The sequence below is a fragment of the Metopolophium dirhodum genome, chromosome 1, assembly GCF_019925205.1.
Source record: "Metopolophium dirhodum isolate CAU chromosome 1, ASM1992520v1, whole genome shotgun sequence".
Lineage (NCBI taxonomy): Eukaryota > Metazoa > Arthropoda > Insecta > Hemiptera > Aphididae > Metopolophium > Metopolophium dirhodum.
The window spans coordinates 53,391,178-53,416,474 of NC_083560.1; the positions used below are offsets into that span (position 1 = coordinate 53,391,178).

Below are 25,297 nucleotides of genomic sequence, written 5' to 3' on the forward strand. Positions count from 1 at the left end.
TAAATTTTAAATTTTTTACTCATCTTTAAACATAGATATTATATCTTAGATAGAACTTCACATTTTTCATTAAGATTTTTGATTATTGTATAAAATGCACGGCCTATAATATTATATTGTGATTATTTCTATACTATAGGTACCCACATAAATTATAGGCGTTATATAAAATTCTCACTTTCTTACTTTATCTGTATAACTTATTATATACATACACAATATGAGATATAAGATATATACGAAAAAATTATGAAATAAAATGCTCGCGATTTATACGTATAGGTGCACTATAATAGCTACGTGTTATTCGATCGTACCTGCGTTTTAAAATATGAATTAAATTTATTAGACACAATATTATAATGTATACCTCCATCGCTGCAGCCTAACAATATTGGTTTTTACTCTTTGTGTGAAATAATATACATAATAATATGATGTCAACCCAAAATATGTGTAATCGGAGATGTGCGTTGGTCTAAGGGTTGCTGGCGCGCTGCAACGCATTACGACAAATCTTCAGATCTTGCAGTGTTCATTCATACACATGTATGTATTTCATGTACATGTATTGTTGTGTTATGTGACATATTTATATTCAGTGTGCGTTCATTTAAGTAATACCATCATCAGTTGTATCATATTATTATAACCGATAAGCGTGGGCGAGACATATTATGCTAAATTGCAGTTACACCTATATAATTTTGTTTTTTTTTTTTTCACAGAAAATGTCTTGTTGAGGGTGTATAATATTATAGTGTATAGTTACTATATATTATAGGTAGTGGCAGTTTTCTGTAACGAACGGGATTACATATACTATATACATGAATACATTTGAATAATATTTTTTTCCTCTCAGGAAAATTATGCAAATACAAATGGGGGGGGGGATCATGCTCGTCCTATTCTTTAAGGGTATGATCTTACTCTAGTAATCATTTCTATAATGTCCAATGTCTCTTAAGCAATATCGGTGCCAGACTAACCAGATAATAAAAAAATGTATCTAGATAAAGACAAATAAAACCGATCTAAAATGTATATGTGCATAAAAATGAAAATATAAATACATTTTCTTCTGGACAAATATCAACTAAATGCAGTTTTAATTTTAATTTAGAAAAATATTATAATATTAGTTAATTAAGTCATGTCAAAAATAGTATGAAATCCAAAAAATTCTTCTTAAAACTTCAAATCACTGTATAATAAAAACGCAATGACACGTGTAAACGATATGGCATCAGAAGGAAGGTACGTACGGCTGTTTGAAGTACAACGAGTGAGCTGAATTTTTTGATTTTATGACGCCCATCGGCCGTGCGAGCAAACCCGGGCAGGAAATAAACAAACACACGCACGCACTGCAGATATTATATAAATATAATAATATAGTTATAGAGAAATACTCACACGCTATAGATGTATAATCGTAGTCATGATGATTATGGATATTATGGGTATTATGATATATAACACACGTCCCTCCGGCTGCGCGCGTATAGCCCTTGACGTAGTCAAATCCCCTGTGCGATAAAGACCCGTGCGCTAATAATTAACGCGATTGGGTCAGAGCTCCCGAGGGATGTTTAGCACAATGTATATATAGTTTCACGCCATTCACTGGGACTACAATATGTATATGTATCCTGGGCAAAACGTCACGCGGCGGTCGCCGTTCGTGTCCGTGTTTTTTTAGTTTTTTATATTTATTATCAATTTCCACATCACTCTCTCTCGCTCTCTCTCTCTCTATTCTCACTTCCTACCACTCCACCATTCACCCTCTGTTCGCGGGTGTTCTATTTTTGTTTCCACCCTGACTTACTGCTCCTAACCCTGTAATAATATAGTATTAATATTACGCGGCGGGCCGACCTACTATACGTTTTTTTTTTTTATTTTCAAAAAAATCCCTCGACAAAATAATGTAATAATGTACGTCTATACCTACATACACGCGTAGGTAGAAACGTATATATGTTTTATGTTGTTATTTCATCGGAATTTTGACCAAGCCGTTTAAGAAAACATTACATAAAAAAACCACAGCGGCAATTTTTGCACCACCATTGCGGTATAAAAAGTTTGGAGATTTTTCGAGTTATGTACATGCTATAAATTAGTAATTACCTATATACATTGTTGTACATTTTTCGTACAATGTTTACATAATGTAGTGTACAAAGTTGATTGTTTACCGACCGATGGTGCAGAGTACTGTTATGTATGTACATTGTACGGTGTGTCCGATACTCCGATATGTTATCTGTAACGATAAATATATATATATACAACATTATGTGATTATTATGTGTGTCCGCCGTCGTGCGTAATGATAAATAAAGCAGTCGTACTTTGTCAATGCTCGTGTGTGTACCTTCGCCTATCTTATATATAAAATACGTAACATTTGGCGACGAAGATGAATATTCGGTGAAAATATTATTTAATTTTCTTGTTGTGATTATAATGTCGAATATTTCGCAATACATACCGGGTTCGGAATCATTCAGTAATTATTTAGATCGATTAAACGCGCAGTTGACCGTTTTAAAAGTTAAAGAGGCTGATAAAAAGTCCTATTTAATCGCATACATTGGTTCGGAAGCATATAGTCAATTAAAAGATGCTTGTTTGCCGGAGGAACCACAATTAAAGTCATACGACGAGTTAGTGTCCAAATTGGAAGAAATATATTCACCACGTCGTCTTGTAGTGAGTGAAAGATTTATTTTTAACCAACGTACACAGAACCAGGGTGAGTCAACTCGGGAGTACATAACAGCATTAAAAAAATTATCAAGTTTTTGTGTATTTGGTTCGTTTTTAAACGATGCACTGCGAGATCGGCTTATTGTAGGGATAAGTGATGAATCGTGTCAACGAAAATTACTTGGTATAGAGTCCCTAACGTTTGAAGAAGCATGTAAAATTGCTTTGGATTCGGAGTTGGTTTGTAATCAAACACAACAAATGAACAATAAATCACAAGTAAATTTTATCAATAATGGGAAAAATGTGTCTCGTCAAACACATTCGTCATCGAAGTCGGAACTCAAGTGGAACGGAAATTCTGGTGGAAAACCGTGGTCTGGGAAGTCGTCAAAACCTGGTCAAAAAAATGGTCAGTCAATTCAGCACGGCAGTCAAAGTTCACGAAGTCTTAAGTTTGGTCAATGCTATAGATGTGGAAGGAAGCACGATGTCCGTACGTGTCCAGCCAGAGAGTGGGAATGTTTTTCATGTAAATTAAAAGGTCATACGTCGAAAATGTGTAAGACAAAAATTAAAAATAATTTAGAGTCTATTGATTTAGTAAATAATGTGTCTCAGAATAGTGGGGGAAATCCACTTGTGATTAAAATCAAAGTTAATAATAAGCTTATTCCGTTTGAAGTAGATAGTGGAGCGTCGGTTTCAGTTATGCCGATTAAATATTTTAATATGTATTTTAATAATTCATGTAAATTAGAAAAAAAACATATTCAATTAAGTTCTGTAAATTGTGAACCAGTCAAGGTTTTAGGTCAAACACTTGTAAATGTCGAGATGTCAAATCAAAAAAATATTAAACTATATTTAATTATAACGGAAAACTCTGTAAAAAAAGTTTTAGTAGGTCGATCTTGGTTAGATAAGTTATATTCAAACTGGAGATCGAATATGTGTCTAAATTGTATAAGTAGTAATGTAGATTGCAAAATCGGGAAAAATATTATGAATTCTGTAAATAATAATAATTGCGTTTTAAGTGAAATAGATGTAATTAACAATATTAAACTCAAGTTTCCCGGGGGTGGTTAAATTAAATGATAAACCAGCTGATTATATAAAAGACCATGAGGTCAATTTATCTTTAAAAGAAAATAGCGTACCAGTTTTCCATAGAGCATATCAAGTACCATATGCACTAAAGTCTGCTGTAGAAATTGAGTTAAATAGATTAGAAGTTGAAGGAGTTATAAGTAAGGTTTCAATTAGTGACTGGGCATCGCCTATTGTAGTAGTACCAAAAAAAAATAATAAAATTAGAATATGTGTAGATTTAAAAACTACCTTAAATCCAAAATTACAAATTGAACAACACCCATTACCAAGAGTCGATGATGTGTTTAATGAGTTATCCGGGGGAAGTGTATTCACTGTTTTGGATTTAGCAGAAGCGTATTTACAATTACAGGTTGCACCTGAAAGTCGTAAGTTTCTTACAATTAATACTCATAAAGGGTTGTACTGTTTTAATCGTTTATGTTATGGGGTAGCGTCAGCGCCAAGTATATTTCAGTCAGTCATGGAAAATATTTTACGAGGTGTTTCTAAAGTACAAGTATATTTAGATGACATAATAATCTGCGGCTCGTCAAGGTCAGAGTGTGAAGAAAATGTTAATGCGGTGTTAGAACGTTTAAATGAGTATAGAGTTAAAGTAAATTTTGAGAAATGTCAGTTTTATTGTTCAAGTGTACAATTTCTAGGTCATAAAATAGATTGTCAAGGCGTACATCCCGATGGAAATAAAATGGATGCGATAAGAAACGCACCGTGCCCTAATGATGTAGTACAATTAAAATCATTTCTCGGTCTCATAAACTATTATCAACGTTTTATTCCAATGTCGTCATCTATATTAGCTCCCTTGTACAATTTAACAAAAAATAAAATACCTTGGAATTGGTCTGACGAATGTCGATCAGCGTTTGAAAATATAAAACAGGTATTAATAAAAAGTCAATTATTAGTCACGTATAATCCAGATTTACCTCTAGTAGTTACGTGTGACAGTTCTAGCTATGGTGTCGGTGCAGTTCTTAGTCATTTGATAGATGGGGAGGAGAAGCCAATTTTATTCGCGTCTAGCACCTTATCAGCGGCAGAAAAAAATTATGCACAAATTGAGCGTGAAGGGTTAGCAATAATCTTCGCAGTAAAAAAATTCCATAAATACTTGTTTGCACGCAAATTTATTTTAGTAACTGATCATTTGCCGTTAAAATCAATTTTTAATCCGTCAAAGAATATACCTGTTGTAGCTTCATCTAGATTACAAAGATGGGCAGTTATATTGTCTAGTTATCAGTACGAGATTCAACATAGGAAGGGGGTAGACATAAGTAACGCAGACGCGTTATCAAGATTACCTCAAAGTAGTAATACTGGGGAAAATGCTTGTTCAATTTTATTATTAGAAAATTTACCTTTAACGTATAAGGAAGTGAGCAAAAAAACGAGTACAGACGAAGTATTAAAAGAAATAAGTCAGTATACGAAAGAAGGTTGGCCGGGGGTAAAGTCGTTAAAATCAGATTGCCAACAATATTATAAAAGACGGGAAGAATTATCGTTAGTAAATGACTGTTTGATATTAGGTAATCGCGTAGTAATTCCAAAGTCATTAAGAGAAGACGTATTAATGTTATTACATAAAAACCATCCGGGTATTGTTCGTTCGAAAATGCTCGCAAGGTCGTATGTATGGTGGCCTAATATCGATATTGATATAGATAAGTTTATTAAGACGTGTACGGAATGCCAATGTAATCAAAACGATAAGAATGTTAGTGAGAAAGTGTATATTCCGTGGGAAAATCCATCAGATTCTTGGAAAAGAATACACATCGATTTTCTAGAAATAAATCAAGTTAAATTATTAATCATTGTTGACAGTTTTAGCAAATGGATTGAGTGTTTTGCAATGGGAAGTACAACGGCTTCAAAAGTAATCGAAGTTTTAGAAAATTGTTTTTGTCGTTTTGGTTCCCCAGAGATAATGGTAACCGATAATGGTCCACCTTTTGGCGCAAATGAATTTAAAGCATATTGTGAGAAAAATTGTATAAAACTAGTACATTCGCCGCCATACAATCCAGAGTCTAATGGGTTGGCAGAGCGAGGAGTGCAAACGATAAAAAAATTATTAATAAAGAGTTTGTGTGTAGAGAGAGATGTAAAAAGAATACAATCAAAAATTAATAATATTTTAGTATCATATCGTAACACACCAACAACAAGCACAGGTTGTAGTCCGTCAGATTTAATATATAATTTTAAACCAAAAAATCATTTGTCCATATTAAAACCACCAAATATTGTAGAAAAGAATAAAAATATTAATGTTACTAAGTACGAAATAAATGATAAAGTTCTTGTTCGAAATAATTCAAAAGGGCAGAAATGGTTAACTGGACGTATAATGAAAATGTTGGGAACGTGCAGTTATTTAGTCCGGGTTGGTGATAAAATCAGATTAATGCATGTAAACAAATTGAAAAAGAGTTATTTAAATGATGAGGTACATCCAAGGGAACTTGAATAATAATAAAAAAAAAAAAAAAAAAAATATATTGTTTATCTATTTAAATTTTTAAGTTATATTTATTATGTATTGTGTAAAATTGTAAATGTTAAATCATTATTATTATTTTCTAAATTGTATGAATTTTGTATAAGTTAATTTATTGTACTAAAATTATATAGAAGGGAAAGATGTTATGTATGTACATTGTACGGTGTGTCCGATACTCCGATATGTTATCTGTAACGATAAATATATATATATACAACATTATGTGATTATTATGTGTGTCCGCCGTCGTGCGTAATGATAAATAAAGCAGTCGTACTTTGTCAATGCTCGTGTGTGTACCTTCGCCTATCTTATATATAAAATACGTAACAAGTACCTACATATTATTATTACTATTATTATGTGCTTGTTATATAGGCATGCAAAATATATTGTATTTTTTTGACATTGCCGTTATAGTATTTTGTAATCTAAAACTCTACATGCGGGGAACTGACAAAACGTGTAGAATCAACACATTTTCGATGTAGGGTCGATATAATCCACTTGAAGCGATTCTGTTATTTCATATAAAACGATGACTACCCTTATTATATATATACCTATATATAATATATATAATATATAATATATAATATTATTATATACGTGGTAGGTACTTGACGTTATTATTGTAATACAATATTATAATCAAGCTGAAGGTTTTGTTTACCGCGTCTTCGGCGGGCTTCGAGTCGATCGGTATTGCTCGTGTACGATAATAATATTATAGGTATAAACATTTTTTTTTGTTATTGTTATAATGTTTGTAGTATTCGTACGCTGTATTATTAATTAACGCGAAAATTCTAAGACGACATCACCGCTCAGAAGTGGCGGAATTGAGAACGGTGCAGAGACAGCTAGTAAACGAGAGAATGGAGACGTGAAGTAGATAAGCTGCAGCAGGAGAGAGACAAAATGAAAAATAACCGATAGGTACGGCGCGTGAAAACCGATATATTGTTTTGTTACCACAGTGGTAAAACAGGAACACGGGACGAGCGCGAGGGGGTTGCAGCCGCGAGAGAGACCGTTCGAGGGGGGGGGGGGAGGAGGAGAGAGGTCGAAAACGAAGTGAGACATCGAGATTGCCGTTCGACAGATGGGACAAGTGTACTTACAGTATATATATATATAACAGGAGCGTATAGCCAATTCCAGTCGAGTGTTATTGTTAACGTTGGCACGACGGTGAAAAAGAGAGAGAGATCGACGACCGAATACGCACGCGCACACGGTCACAGTAATACGTATAAAACAACTGCACAGGCGTGTGGGTGTGTGTGCGTGGAAGAGTGGTGGGTGGGAAGAACGATTGATGTGCGGGGTGGTGGCAAAAAGGCGCGGCTGCCACTTGCGAGGACGGCAATATATAAGACGACTACCGTGGGATGTTGAGCGGACGGATGGAGCATGAGTGGCGAGAAAGACTTGCGAATGCCACTTCGTCGCAGTGGCGACGGTAGCGTGCCCTCATGTAATAACAAATAATAATAAAATATTAATAATATTTCTAGTCGCACGGCTGTCGATCGGGACGCTCACACGCACTTTATACGCGACAATGCGACAGTGAGTAATAAAAATAATAATAATAAATGTTATATTATATTATTGATGTTGTTATACACATACGCGTAGGTTGTCATATAATGATCACGTTTTATTTTTTTATTGAACGACATTTTACTCACAATGTTACCACCGGCCATGTGTTAGTATTAAGCCGGGTTCACAGTTATACGTCATCAGCTGTCGTGTCATGCTGCTTTTATCGTATTCCGATTGTCCATGGTAATCATGCAAGTATCATTCGCTAACCATGTTCTACCAGGGAATTTTTAGAGTTGGGCCGAGTTCGACTTTTGGACACGATGCAACAAACCAAGTGTCGGTGAACCCGTCTTTATATATATATGAATACATGATAATATGCGTGCTGGTACATCGATATAGGTGCTGGGTTATTATATTTCCCGGCGTCACATTTTCGAGAATAAAAACATATTTCCCCGATGTTTTAGAACTCATTTGCATATTCCTATAACATTGCATACACCTCTTCTTTTTTCTTTTTTACATTAATCTGAGAATTGCGGCCATTGCGATTCACGGGACCCGTAAACGTTTGTAAAATAATAATAAAAAGAAACGTCGGAAGAAAACTTGCAGCTGCACAACAAAGTCGGGACGTCACCCCAAAATAGACGTAGTAGAAAGTCGGGTCCACACACACACACACACGCGTGTGTGTGTGTGTGTGTGTGTGTGTGTGTGTGTGTGCGTTGAATCGCATCGCGTAATAGCGTATATATATGGCTACGTTGAACGGCGTCGGTTAAAGTGAGATTGTTATCGGTAACGAGATTTTGCTGGGCGGCCGAAAAAAAGAAGGTAAAAGGAACGATAAAAAAAAGGAAATGTGAGAAACACGGTGGACAGAGACGGGACGATAAAGGGGGGGGGGGGGGGGGGGTGGGAGGAGTGGGGCCGCGAGGAGTTGGACGATGGGCACCGAAGCCGACGGTGAATAAAAAGGGCTCGCGGCGGCGGCACGCGCAATACCTATACATACGCGTAGGACGGGAAAACCGCGCGCGGCGTCAGGTGGGCCGAGTTTGCCGCGGCGGTGGACGGGTGGACGGCGGACGTCGGGAGGACGGGAGGAGAGATACGCCCCAAAAGTATACGCGCACGAGCCGTCGTAATTTGATTAGCAGGTAGCTGGCTGGCGGCGCGGAAGCTCGCGTGATGTGAGTTCGTGCGCGCGCGCAGCGTAGAGCGGGAGGTTAAAGTTTGGCAGAAGGTTTACTAAAATCAATCTACTCGCCGCCGCTTTCGCGAAGTGTTTTTCCGCGGTGGTTATATACCGACAGCAGTTGCAGCAGGCTCTCCAAAGACTCGGCGAGCGCACACTCACGCGTGTTTATGTATGGCGGTGGTTTACGGGTGCGGCGGTGACGAGAGGTTTTCGAGGGACGCGATGAGGTTCGACTGCGTGTATACGGCGCGAGGGATTATATATTAAAGTGGCCGCCTACTCCCCCGCCGCCACTCGAGCAAAGCTGCTTACGAAAATATTATTTCAGTTCACTCTAAATGGATTCGGACAGACTCTCTACTGCAACTGTTATACCGCGGCCGCCGCATCATATAGGTACCTCTACTGGTGGCGTACGCGCACACACACGCACAGGTTATTTATCTACTCTCCCCCTCCCATCCACCGCCCGACACACTTCTTCACCCGGTCTCTTGACAGAACCTTTCGTTTCGGTTTATCATACGTATTATATTTACTCTGCAAAACCACGACCAACCACCGCCAACCGCCGTACATATATCTACTTCCTTGAGTTTTCCGCAGCAGGTATATATATATATTATATATAGTACCTACCCACTTGAAACGTTTTGTCATCGTGGGTAGCGGATATATATATATATATATATATATATATATATATTATTACAAGTGCAGACTGCTGTGGTGAAGTTTCGACGACTTTCCTCGAGTCCTTATATAATATTGTATCGTATATATATCTATTGTCGACGAACGAAAACATTTTCATTAGAACTCAATATACGAATACAAGACAAACATGCGCGCGCGAGTGCACACCGAGTTGCTTTTCGATTAAAACTATACAATTGTTTTTTTGTATTCTTCATATTATATTATACATCTTATATGTCAATACGATAAGTTTTCGTTTTCATTGCATTAAAAGTTTGTGCGGCACCGCGATAATATCATTATGAATATTATTGTTATTTTTATAATTTTGAATGAACAAACCGGGTTCCTATACAGCAGGGCACCAATGTCATATGATATCCTAATCGATTAGGATTATTATACCGTATTATACATATTAATTATTTTTTATTATCATACCATATACAATATAAAATAATTATTTAAAGAACGAAAATAATAAATAGGTAAGTTTAGGCATCGTGTATTCTTTACCACATTGTTCAAAGTTCAAACAACAACCAGAGATCAATTTACTCACCCTCCCCTTCGCACGCCAAAAAAATCGATCAATATTCTAATTGTGTATCATACAATATTTTGTACTTCACGATTTCGCAAGTTTTTCATAATAGCGCGTATTCAATTTGTAACACTAGAACCAGGGACTGGAACCGAACCGGCATTTTTAAATTAAATAGGTTCATTAAGGTTGAAAAAAAAATTTTATTTATCATAATTTAATGGTATTAATGTTTTATGTATAAACTATGTACAATCATATGAGTTTTCTAATATTTCTCATAAGACCATTAATTAAATCCACATTCTGGATAGGTATTTAAAATTATTATACTTTTCGGTACCTGAATTATCTGTAACCAGTATCGAAATTATTTGGAACCGATACCATTATTTTTTTTATCTAAAAACCCAGAACAGTTATTTTATTTTTAGAGAGCCAGTACCGGAACCGATACCGATAAATTCAAAAGGTTCCAGTCCCTGACTAAAAATTAAACAAAATATGTATTAACTAAATAATATATGAATCGAATTAGAATGCATTTTCTTGCATATTTTCCAGTATGTATACACTAAGGAGGCGTAAAAATATCGGCACACGTTTTGAAATTATCTTAAAACATACATCGTCGGGTCATATAATATTATATTATTATACTTCACGGAAAACCTGCAGATTCACCCGTGCATATAGGTACGCATCGCGAGTATCATCAAATTTTATCGCAGCCTTAAATATCGACGGTATCACACGATTTAACATGGGAAAATCGTGACAAGATATAAATACGTGATCGCGGTACTATACCGTCAGCTGATCCCCGCACCACACGACGTATAATATTATAATCCCAGCGAATGAATTTCACGGATAATCCCGGCGAACAAACTTCCCCGCGGCAGTGGTTTAACACCAACACACGAGCACAGTGTGTACGTGTACATTGTTATGGTACCACACCGATTAAAGTGATAATACTTGGCTTTATCCTTAAACTGCTTGATACCGTATAATATACTTAAACAACGACCGTTAAACGTACGCCTATGCCGTTTATTATAGTACCCGTTAGCACTTAGCCGCACTATACGTTCATCACGCCGACTCGCGAATTTCTCTCGTTCGGCGCCACCGGAAAGAGCGAATTTATTTCTCGTCCTACGCTCGCCGTAGCATCACGGCGTGTGTGGTACACAACTTGTCACACTTGGAAGACGTCACACAAAATACTCCTTATAGCCGATGATGGGACTCTGAATTAGAATTGAAATTGATCGTAAAAAAATTGCTTTCATTTTTTTATTGCCGGTTTCACAAATGAGAGTCTCTGCAGTTGAAAAAGTTGCAAATTCTTATTGAGTCAAAATTTGAAAGTTTTCCAAAACGTGTATTGTCAAATTCTATCCGATTTCAAGGTCTTTGCTTTTAAGTGCGTGACTCACTGTTTATGCGCGAATATACAATGTATATTAAAGGTATATGTATTTGTATAATGTTCATCGCTTACTAATATTAAGATTTACCATAATGGACCTTAGTCACCAGTATAATATAGTTAATAACATTATTCACACACAAAAATAAAATAATTTAATTCAATTATATTTTTTGCTAAAAAATTATGCTTTTAGACATAAAAAATGTAAAATGTACCTAATATATTATGAAATTAATGCGTATATTGTCATTAGTAGGTACATGCAGAACTATTGTGGCCCCTTCAATGGATTGCATAGGTAGTATTTACTTCTAAAATTTGTAAGTTATAAAAATTAGTATAAATCATAATGAAAAAAGGTTAATGATTTTTCTTTTAATTAGTGGAAATTGGTTAAGTTACGAAAAATAACACAAGTGTCACTGTAATAATTGCTTGCTTACATACTTATGAAGAACTGTAATAGTTTTAAACTAAAAGGTAATAAAACGTAAAAAAAACATAACAGTGTAAGAGAAATCAATAAATTAAAAAATATATATTATTTAGATTCATATAAATTGAAACACATCTGTAGCTAGAAAAGTATTTTCTAAGACATAAATAAAAATAATTTAACAACTTCTGAGCCCTTATTATAATGAACTATAAAATATATTTAAAATGTCTTCATTGCTATTTGTTTGTACAAGTTATATTAATTATATTGATATGTTTTTTTATTGTTAATTGGGTCTTAAGCCAATAGTGGTCGGACAATGTAAATTGTATCGGCTATAGTATAAATATATAATACACTTGTATAATATAGGTAGCCGATTGGCTGAAGTCTAAAAAATTGTTATTAGTTAAAATCCAGTGCTAAGCTTAATATTAGCCAAGCTTCGGACATTATCTATAACTCAGGTATACGCACTTAATATCTATACGGAACACTAAAATATATATGTCCATATGACCATCAACTATAAAGTGTATAAAAACCAACGAACTCGCAAAGTCTAAATCGATCGAGCGACAGTCGTTTTCAGTAAGTCTATATTAACTCAATAAAAAAGACAAATGACGCATTAAAATACAATTGTCCATTGGAAAGTAATTGCAGGTTCGATTTGGGGCCATTTCCCGATAAATTACCGAGACCAGATAAAATCTCGTGTGGATGTGTAAACGCGCAGTTACGCGTGCGCATGTATCGTGTGTGGTCAAGACAAATCCAATCAATCAACTGTGTTGATCTATTTCATTGTGTTAGTTTTAAAATAATTATTATTGGAGTGTCTAAAATATAAATTAGTATATAGGTATATCGAATAACATGCTGAGGAGTGAGGACAAATGACGAGGTGTTTTCAACCAGTTTTTTTTATTTTCTTCGACCCAAAAATAAATTTGTATTCTTCTTAATTCATTTTTTAATCAACTGAATTTGTATAAGGTCCCACTTTCGGGAAATTAAAAAGGAAAAAAATTCCGACCCGAACACGCGTCGGTCAAGTGCAGAGGGAACGTTTTTTTTCGGAATTACCGGAGATTTGCCCTCTTGTTTAATTTCTTTTATTTTTTTCCACGTTCCCCTCAGAGAGTATATATATTTATACCTATACATATATATATATATTTTTTTTAATTCTAGCAGTTTTTTTCCCTCTCGTTTTAATTGGATGTGTAAAGAGAACCCTCGTGACAGTAAAATGCGAACACTCTAATAAAAATAAAAAAGCAAAAAAAATGTATACATATTCTTTTAAACATTAAATTAATAAATTACATTTTGAGAAAGAAAATCTATGGTCTTCGATTCATTTAGGGCCCAGCCTATTTATACCAAGTCCCATTATAATTGATTTATTTCTATTAAGTATTTTTCTATCAAACAATTATTTATTTTATTTTAATTCCACTCATTACAAACTACAATATTCTATAGTTACCTTACACCTAAGAACATAAAATATTCTCAAAGATTCAAGAATTTACTATTTAGTTTTTGAATTTTAATAAACATTAATAATTTGTTATTCAACTGCAAAATAAAACTATATCATATTAGTATATGTTATTACCTATTGCCTATTCATATTACCATTTAGGAGATTGGTTTAATAAGTTGAATAGTTAATAGCTCATTCAATATTGTTTATGTTGGGTTGTAGTATCATACTAGGTACATGGCGTTCTATGCATATGTGATAAATAATTCGATTGTAATATTAAACTCATGAATCAATTAGTCACAAATTTACCTATACCTGTTACTAATCTACAAACAAAATCTTTGGAGGGTTGTAAAAACGGAGCGTATTTTTGTATGAACTGTAATTTAAGTACAACTATACATTAAAATAATTGTTGTAAAATAAAATGATATAAACAATTGAAAAATGTTTACTTATACATAGGTACAAACTTACTTTTAATTGAAAATAACTAAAAACATATAATACTAGAAATGTTGATGTATCTACTTACGATATATCCATATTATATTAATAGTACGTGTACAAAAGTTTATGTAATTTGAAATTACTATATAGTTGATAAAATATTCAGAGGTCGAGTCCGTGTTTCACAAACCTTATAGCTTATTTATGTTGTTCCGTATACAACCTATACAACAATGGCCGATCGGAATATCCTCAATAGTTGTTTTTATTTTTTATATATAATAATATATAGATTATTGAAATGTTTACTTACATTTATAAACATAATACTTTAGGTTGTTAAATAGCCTTGAAAGGACGTCTTCGTATACTATAATGATAATATAATATCCTATCTACCTGGCTACCTACGTATTACTAGTTTACAAATTTACGATATCATAATATCTATTATCAATATCATTGCGTGTACCGTGTAGCGATAATATTATATACCTGAAAACACGCTTGAATGTTTATTAAATAATGCCAGTCGATGTAGTATACATAATATGTATATAATTTAGGGTATTTGTTTGCTTATGTACAATGTAAACAGACACACTATGAATATAACTATACAAAGGACATAAATTATATATCTGTTTTGTCTATAAAACGGAGATAAATAATTTTTTTAAAAGAAACATAATACAATAGTTACAAAACATAAAATAAAAAATATTTTTAACTTTTATTATACCTATAGTTTATTATCATTTTTGCACATCTAATTATATCGGGTCAATATTTTTTCATCGTTGTGTATAATCGTAATTATTATTTTTTAAGGTTTGTAAAGAACAAAAACGACGACATATACATACATTTTTTTTATTTTAAAAAGACGAAGAAAAATAAACGATGTATCCTTAAAAACAAGTCTACTGCAATATTCCACCAAAATTCTAAACGATTATTATTGTTACTATTTACTGTTAAACGTCGGGCGACCCCTTATAACGAGTAATTAGCAGAATAATTCACCTGGACAAGGGACCTGGCCGGTGATGCGGAACACTTTACGCGGCGGGTACTGTATGGTGCGGTGAGGTGCGAGCGGTTTAGCGGTACTCGGGGGTAACAATTAATAGCGTCCTGACGATCTTTTCCGCAAGACTTATGTCCCGACAGCAGCCGTCTTGTTTAGCAATTAATCAGTATAAGTATCAACCCTCCGGTATGCCGTTTTATATATAATATAAAGCAGAGACGTTATTCTCTCTCGGTCGTGCGTTTATCTCCATCACTCTTTCTCCACGCCGTCCTATAAATATAAGGCCAAACTATAATAGCTAGCTGCAGTGCGTCGCGCCCACCACCATTACGTAATTGTTTCCAATTTACAACTCCGCCCGGTCGTCGTTTGACCGGTGACACCGCCAAGGACGCGGAGATAGGACACAACTTTGCCGTCGGTGTATACACATTTGTGCGCGGATAGGGAAGAGAGAGAGAGAGAGAGAGAGAGAGAGGAAGAGAGAATGAGAGCGAGTGAGCGTGAGTTGAAGAAAGATAGAGAAAGTGAGAGGTTTCAAATATTAAAGTGCGAGGGGGCGACAACATGTTAAAACACGAAACGAGCGACGGTGGAGAGGAAAATTGGAACGCAGCCGTCGTCTTGGCTTGTTGATCTAATTGACTCGTTTTAATGGCTGTCAAAGGAAAAGGATTACAGTGACGGGCCTTTAAGGAACCCTCCGTTTACTCGACAAATTAGTTGGCCAAAGTTATCCCATCAAAAACGAACCCTCGCGGTGATGTGTTCAATAATATATACTTTATACATTTTATAGTTTTTTTTCGTACCATACAACCATTATACACGGCCGACTTAACTTATATATTATACGATATAAATCTTAAGGTCTTAAAAAAATCTAGCGCCCTTACCTGTGTGTATGTACGTGTGTTTCTTCATGTCAGATTTCTGATGAAACCGTTTGCCGCAAAACTGACATGGATATGGTCGGGTGTCTGAGTGGATTAGCAAGTGCGTAGAAAGAGTTGACGACCTTTTGAACGTTTTGCCACACTGTTTGCATTCAAACAGCTTTTCTACGTTGTGCGCCGATCGTCGACAACAGAGCCACCTAAAAAAGACAGCAACCGAGTACAGTACGATGGAATGATAATTTACGTAATAATACTTTTTTGAGTTGACGTAATAATTGTTCACAAGTATATACAGAGAATTAAAACAAACGAGATTGATCGATTTATTTAAGCTCTAAAGTATATTCGTAGACATATTATAGGTGAAGTTGCGTTAGTATATAAACAGTGTTTTGGGCTTGTGATTGAACGTCAATAATTATATCCACAACACTGCAATACGGCACAAATTTCAAACAATTAAAAAATCAACGAAATCCGGTGACGTGATTAATACTGAGACAGTAATATGTATTGTCTAGAGAAAAAATTGAAACATAATTAAATTATATATTGCCTATTGGTGTATTTACTATACGTATATGTATTGCCTGAACAGTATGCGTATTATTATTTTAAATTGTCTATTCAAATACAACATTATTATAATATACATTACTTATTTATTTGATCAACAAAATATAAACATTTATAACACATGGATTTCATAATTTACTTTTCTGATTGAAAATCATTTGTCTCCAAAAAATCTCTTTACCACTATACGCCTAGTTAATGTTACATTTGTTATGCTGATTAATAATGCCAAGATTCTCAGAGATTCTATATAAACAAATTTCTTTTGTCTCATAAACATGCTTTTAATCTACATATATTATTTTTTAAACCTAAGTTGTCGAAGCGCCATTCACAAATTATGTTTTTTACCCGATACATTTCTTTTTATAAATTTCATATTTATTTTGCTTGTTGTTTTATATTTTTAAATATATAATTAAATATATTATTACTTATTAATATCTATCACAAGGATATAGTAACTAATATTGATCGAACATTTATAATTATTGACAGCCCAAAATTGGCGGACTTTAGCACTAATATCTGTGGTGGATAAAATGTTGTTTTATGCAGATAAATCCACGTATAATTTGCATAGTTTTATAATATTTATTTAAAATAAAAGTTATTACCGTTGTCGTAGTATATATTAGGTATATATGACACTTTATTGGTAAGACGTATAGAGGTAGCAAATATGTGTATATAAGTGTGTATAACTTGAATATCAAAAAATCCAGTAGAAATGTAGAACACAATATACAATATAATACAATATTATATCATTATTGCAAAATTGTTAATAATAAAACGATGGAAAAATATGATTACGATATAGAACGGGTCGGACACGACTAACCGGTGTTGGTTCAGGCTTATCTCGGCGCCAAACGATTTGTTGCACAGCTCGCACGAGAACGGCCTCTTGCCGTTGTGCGACCTGCGGGAGTGCACCTCCAGGCCGTGCGATGTCGGGAACATTTTGTCGCACTTGATGCACGAGTACACGTCGCCGAAGACGGAGCCCCTCATCAACATGTGGTGGTGTCGCATGTGGCCGCCGGGGTCCGACGGTGGCGCTGCGGCCAGTGGCTGATTGGCGCCGGGCGCGAACTGCTGACGCAGCTTCATCATGTCCTCGGCCGACGGGTGCGGCACCACCACACCGCCGGAAGTCTGCTGTTGGCCCGACGAATGGAACGGATTGGCCGCCGGTGAACTCATGCCTGCAATATGGCAAGCAAGTCATTTTTAATACACCTCACGACGAAGGTTAGGTTATGGGCAGCAAAGGGGGAATTTGTCTCGGTTTGGTATAAAAGAGTAGCCCCGCACATCAATTAATAATATTATATCATAATTAATTGATTCAAAAATAAGAAAATGTTGACAATTGATACTAAACTATATTAATCGGTCAATGTATGGGAGGATATTATAGTATATTTAGTCTAGCATATACTGCAATAGTCTTGACGTAGTTTGAAAATAAGATATGTACATCTTGCCAACCACCAAATGCAAATTTTTGAATTGAATTCGATTTCAAACATTATTTACAATAATAATCATTCTACACCAATAAAAAAGTTATTTTTTAGTTTAACTTATTCCTCAAGGTACTTGGGATTTTATAAAATTAAAAAAAGTGCTATAAGATGTGTCAAATTATTCTACTGAATTGGAAACTTTCTAATAGTACATATGCAGTTAAATTATATTGTAACTATTCAATTTAGGAGTAAACACATATTGGCGCCAAGGTCATTTTAAAGAACCCTTCCCCCCTATTTCCTAATCAACGACCACAATAATACGTTAGCAACCCTCATACTAATAAGTAATAACTAATCACGCACATAAATTATGGATAATGACATATTAGAGGTACATCGTACATGTAATTTCAAACATTTTATTGGAGCAATAATAATTTCTATCTATTTATTTATAATTGCTTATAGCTATAATATTCTCTTAATTGATACCTAATAAACCAAAAAATTACTACCAATCGAAACAATAGACTAAAACTAAAATTACGATTTTTTTTAACTGTAATCTATGGAGTGAATGAGACACATCTAATCAAAGAAGGTATATATAGTTCAAAATTATCTTTATATAAAACAATGTAACTATCAATATACGTTGTTATTATATAATTGCAGTTGTTTCTTCAAGTATAAGAAATTTTGAATGATTATGTGTTTCAAGCTTTTTAGCCAAGAAACAAACATTTTATATAAACATTAATATAAATCAATTTAAATTTAAAAAAAATAAAAACTGTGAATGTTTCAAATATAAAATTACAGTTAGATGATACTTATATAGTTTCATAAAATTGACAATAGTCTCTATACAATGTAATTATAATATATTATGTTCACATTTGCCGCCACCGATTTTCGTTAGTTTTTCCCAGTTCTTAAGAAAAGTATTGAGCATTTTCTACTTTTGACCCGACGCAGAAACGATTGCGGAAAATTATTTCTATCAGACACAAATGCGCGGAACACTATATGCCTTATAGTATAGAGAATAAGACTATGTAGAGAATTTATACTTGAGTTGGGATAATTATGTCGTGGACTTACCTGTTGTGGACAGAGGATGGCTAAAAGCAGCAGCAGCGGCCGCCTGGACGGCGCCTAGACTCAGATACAGCGAGCTGGTGAGTAGGTTTTGATTGTTGTCGGTATGTGGGTCACCATTTCCGCCACTTCCACTGCCGTTTCCACCGTGCTCAGGCGAACCACTGGATGGGTTCAGCATGTTGGCGGCCGAATAGAAGTGCGGGTGAAAGCTGAAACCGGAAAAGTGTTTCTGAAGCAGAGTGTTGGCTGCGGATGGGTGCAGGTGCACTTCTTTCCTGGTGTCCTTGATCAGGTCTGGGAACTGGACGGTAGGGTACAGCAACGATCTTGTGACAGATATGGTATCGACGGCTGTCATGGCCGGCGGCTGCTGCTGCTGGTGGTGGTGCTGTTGGTGGTGCTGTTGATGGTGTTGCTGCTGCTGGTTATGGGGGTGGTGATGGTGGTTGAACGGATGTCTAATGGTGCGGGGCGCGTCTGGCTTAAGCAGCGCACTGACGCTAAACGCCTCCGAGTTCTTGGCGGTTACCGGCGGCTTGCGGGCAGTCACCTGTACCATAGATACGATGGGCTGTGGTGGTTGCGCTGGTGGTGGCGGGGTGGTACCGCATTTGGTCACGTCGATGTCCGGCGACGCCAACCGGCTCTCCACGTCTAGTTCGGACGACGAAGATGGCGATGGTGAACTCCTCACCGGTGACCATATCTTCCGGGCTGACTCCCTCTTCACTTCTCGCTCGTCATCGTCTTCGTCACCGCCACCGCGACGGTTATCGATATCTGGTACATTGAGGCTCTTGGTGATGTTGTTGTTGTTGTTCGCTGCGTACGATGTGTCGTAAGCCGAACGGCTGTCGTTGAACTTTTCCACCAGGCGGCTGATACCGAACTTTATGCAATCTGGAAACAGAACGAAATATAGTTCTTTATTAAAATAACTAGCTGACCCAGCAAAATATGTTGTATTCCCAGTTAGGAAATTATTATCTAGGTACCTAAATATATAATTTTTTTTTGGTGGTACTCAACTAAAACAAAAACAAACGGGAGCACCAACCAAACCTAATATTATATGTGAATATGATTTCGATAGGTATTATTATAGTTTTCGAGATTATGAAGTACTAACAAACGCGCACAATCGTTTATATTTATATTAATATATTATATAGATGGATAGGCAGAGTTGTATAGATAGAATATATGATGGTTTTATGGATTTACCTATGTGTGTATGTTTATCGGCATATAATGTGAGAATCGATGGAAGTTAAGGTAACTATCATAGTTTTTTTATTATAGTGCATATTTATCATAAGAAATACGTATATAATACCTATCGTCATCTAGACGGGTTAATATACAAAGAAAAAAATATCAAAACATCACTGCCAGTACCTAGGCACCTATAATATAGGTCCCATATTATATATTATACTATATTATATAGATATTTATAAATTGTCTATAAATTGCCCTCTCCAGATTTTATTATATTTGATAAATATATACGTTAATTGCGTGGACCACCTACATGTACAAATTAATTTATTTTATAAAAGCTAGTTTGTGTATCACATATATAGGTACTTGTAATCAGTAACCAACTGCATCTATTACCATACTGTTTGTCCCGGTCAATAAATCGTTTCCAATCAAAATGTTTGAAACATGATTTCACACAATATGATGCCGTATTATTAGAAGGCCATACAATTACCATGGTTCATATTATTCAACTTCTTCTTCTTCACGTCAGTCAGTTGTCTGCCTGTGTCAAGTTCCTTTTGGGATCCATTTATTAATCAGTTCTATTACTTCGTTAGTAGGTTACCTATAGATGTCGTTTCTTACAAAAGTCCTATCCATATACTATGGAGAAAATTAGCTCAAACCCAACCATAACAAAACACAATCATATTATTCAACAAAAGGTAGTTAATAAAAATATTTGTTTTTACGTTTCAAAAATTTGAGTTGGTCAAATTATATAGAGCTATATATAAAGGTAATTATTATACAAGCATTTTGAAAGTAAAATACAGTGTACCAATATTCATTCAAATATTCAGGTGAGTTTTAAAGCTCAAACAGGAGGTGGGCGGCTCTGCATACGCGCATCATAAATAATTGGCGAACGGGTGTACGATACCAAACACGCGGTTGAAACACTCTCTGTATATGTATCACGCACAACTCATAATATAACAATGATATACGCATAGACGGACGAGGAAATCGTTAACGTTATTTAGATTGCCGTATAGTGTAGCTATCTCGCGGTGCCCCTCGTGCCAATATTTACTCGAAGTGTGGTCCGGGTGGCGGTCCCTAAGTCCCCGATATACGTCGCATGAACTACCCGAAAAGGGTTGGGAAAAAAATAAAAAATTATACCCGCACCAAATTATATACAATTGCACTCACACACACTCATAAATTATCATAACGTCGCAGTGCATATACCTGGAGAGGGCATTACGTGTATAAATAATACAAAATGTATATATATATATTTATATATGAATATAAATATTGCGTTATATACAGCCTGTCGCAGTGTCGCATGACGTTCTGCGTGTTTTAGATATATGTATAGAACGCTAAGCAAACACATCACGTCTACACACGCCGGAGCCGCGACTGTCGGTTGCCGTGTGCGCCCGGATAAACAAACCGTCAATTTTTATCAGTAATAATAATAATAATAAAATAACAATATATATATACACACACACACACGGTTTTATTATTTACGACGCCTGCAATAAACCGTATATAATATTATAGATGACTGTCGTGTGTTATTTGTCTTCGTCGCACTCCCCCTCACGACCTACCAGCACCACCACCCGTAAACCGCCCACCATCCGGTATTTAAATTATAATAAATTCGATACGACAACGCGTGCAATATACCCGTCCGATATAGGTGCCTACCTTATTCTCGCTAAGGGGCGCTCTTTCGATCGTTTTTACCGTCCACCCAGGACCCAGTCACGTATAATAGAGAACATTGTTTTTTATTATTATCGTTACCTATACTTACCTAAATCTATATTATAATGTTATGTCTAATTCCCTCGCAGAGTTTCGTTCGCACTTCCAAACGATTTACCAAGACCATCTAGGAGCCACTACATTATGATTTGTATTTCTAATAATATTTATATATTATAATATGTCAATCATCATTTGTTGGATCTATAGTACCAGCTAGGACATCATTTGACTTTCTGCTCTCTCTCTCTCTCCAATCAGTCCAATCAACAAACATTTATACAGTTCCTCACGTTAAAAAAACACTATATATAAATCTATTAAAGCTTGCAACTCATTCCCTAGTAGCTATAATATTACGTTTTCATATTTTTATAGTATAATCTAAGTCATTATCAGTGTTCAGACTTATCTACATAAATTTATCTAGATGAATATCTAGATAATTATTTGTTCATTTTTCATCTTATCTAGATAAATAGTTACAAGGTATCTAAGCGTTCATCTTAGATAATTTTTTTACTAATCTAAATAAATTCATCTAGATACTTTTTTTGTTGATAAAAATCGTGAAATAGTACAAACGCATTTTAAATATTTATACAGATTCTCAAACCAAGTTTATGGTTTATAAATAATGTAATTATTTTTATTTCTATCATTATTATTATTATTATGTTCCTAGTTCTCAACTAAAGTATACTTAAATTTAAAACCCATTTAAACAAAAAATTGTACGTTCTTTTTATCTAGTTACATAAGTATTCATCTTTATCTTTAGCTAGATAAATATGAGTTAAGTTATCTTTCATATCTATCTAGATACATTTGAGTTCCATTATCTTTAATATCTTTATCTAGGTAAAAAAAATACTTATCTTATCCGAACACTGGTCATAGACATGAGACAGCACACACTGTCGGCTGTTATAATATCGTAAATGAAGCACCTAAGCCAGACCAATTTTACAAGTTATGGTTATTCTAAACAAAACGGATTTTGATACTTTTATAAATTTGATAACTCGTGTACAGTTGTTGTATTGAGTTTATTTAGAACTGATATATAACAATACTTATTTCACACAAATTGTTTGCACCCTTGAAGATAAATTATTGTAAAAACTCATTCAAGGGTGACTACACATATAATAGAAATTTCGTCACACCGTCATGGTTCTTCATGAAATAATAACTATTAATTGATGGTGAAAAAAGTTGTTGCTTTAAAGTTGACAATAACAACTGTTACAAGATAATAATACAATAACAAATACAATCAATAATATTGATTGCAATTTCACTAAAACATATGCTTATATTACAATTCTACAAAAATTTAGTTATATACTATAACTATTATGATACAGTTTTATTAATATCATATTATTATGATAGGTACAGTTTTTCAAATCAGCATTAGGTTTATGTACTATACTTTTAATATACGACTATTGCTAAACATGATACATTTTTAAACTCCATAATGGTATAATTTACGAAAATAGCAAACAAAAATTACATTTTTAGAATAACCAACCCCTCCTCTCACCATACAAAATAACAGCCTAGTATATATCAATTACATTTCGACACAGCTAAAAATCGACACGATTGTGAAATACTAAAATCACACGATCATTCGATGATATATTGAATCGTTGAACTCGGCCGCTTCAAGTACAATATTCATAAAATACATACAACATAGGTAGGTATACTAAATATTGTTGTATAATATACCACGTATATTATATACCTATTTGAAAAACAAATCCATGATACGATTATTTGTACGGAAATCACCATATTGACAAACATATAACATCATTCCCAGATAGTGCAATATTGGGAATGGTTAAGCCAAATAGCGATTTCTGAGTCACGTCTAAGACTTCCTACAGCATGTTACCGGTTATGATTTAAAGATACGCGATGAGTGCCTAGCTATAACAATAATTATATTATGTGTAAACTATATATACTATATTATTCTAAATATAATACACACCTCTGCCCGCAACATAATATTATAATAATGACGTTTCTCAGAAAAATGTACGTCAGACACCTTTGTCGGCGGTGTGGCTTGAACAGACGACGTGTCTTAATTTCGAGCCATTATATTATATTAAATCGTTTCGCAGCTTTTTCGATTAGCAACCGAAAACATGACGTAATAACACCAAACTATACAGTAATATATTATACGAGATCTTTTCGCTTTTCTTTATTCATTTCTATTGAAATTATTCATATTTCATCGTGAGTGCTCCAGATATATTTACATTCGTTGGCGCTATCGACGAGTGAATACGGGTACGAATATTATGCTCCTTGAATGATGCACATACTATAATAGGCACAGAATATCATAAATTTAACATTTTCAACCGGAACGCCTTTACGAGAGTGATTTCTCGACACTTGCTTTCGGATCCGTCTTAGATTTACGAGTGATCGGCACTGTACGACGCATAATCGTCTATATTCTATACATATCGATCGTATATTGTACATTTTTAACTTGTCAGTTCGTTTGTTGCAGGAAGAACGTTACACGTATTTGCAGCACATGATAATAATAATATATTGTACACGCGTAGTATGTATTACGTTGTAAATTATTTTACGACTGTTGTCACAACCACGTTAAATATATATTTATATACGAGATTAACTTTATGACAGATGATGTGCAAACACGAACAACTACTCGATCGGATAATATTTACAGCGCAATTTGTATCATAAAACTATAAACTATAATAATGATTTCTTTTACCGTTCGACTCCAAACCTGTGTCTACTGTCTATAGTGCCTACGTATACAACAATATGTGTTCAGTGTTCGCTGATCGATTTTGAAAATTCGAATACGGTTTCGGTGTTTGGCAGATAACTTTATTTATTACCAACAACGCAGCTACTACCGTCGAATAAAATGAGTGTGATTGTTTGAAATTATTTTTTCCTGGACATAAGAAATCCCTTGAATATTATTTATATTATAT

The 25,297-nt window shown here is 34.6% G+C and overlaps 1 protein-coding gene across 1 annotated transcript in view; it reads right to left on the reverse strand.

Annotated features, from left to right (window-relative positions):
• LOC132935011 (zinc finger protein rotund-like) overlaps positions 1–25,297 on the reverse strand; it is a 66,616-nt gene that overhangs the window by 18,431 nt on the left and 22,888 nt on the right. Inside the window, exons 2-4 of the mRNA XM_061001443.1 lie at positions 19,284–20,183; positions 17,543–17,909; positions 16,120–16,319 (exon numbers count right to left, since the gene is read on the reverse strand). Coding sequence (XP_060857426.1) covers positions 16,120–16,319; positions 17,543–17,909; positions 19,284–20,183 — 1,467 coding nt within the window. The remainder of the gene's footprint in view (positions 1–16,119; positions 16,320–17,542; positions 17,910–19,283; positions 20,184–25,297) is intronic.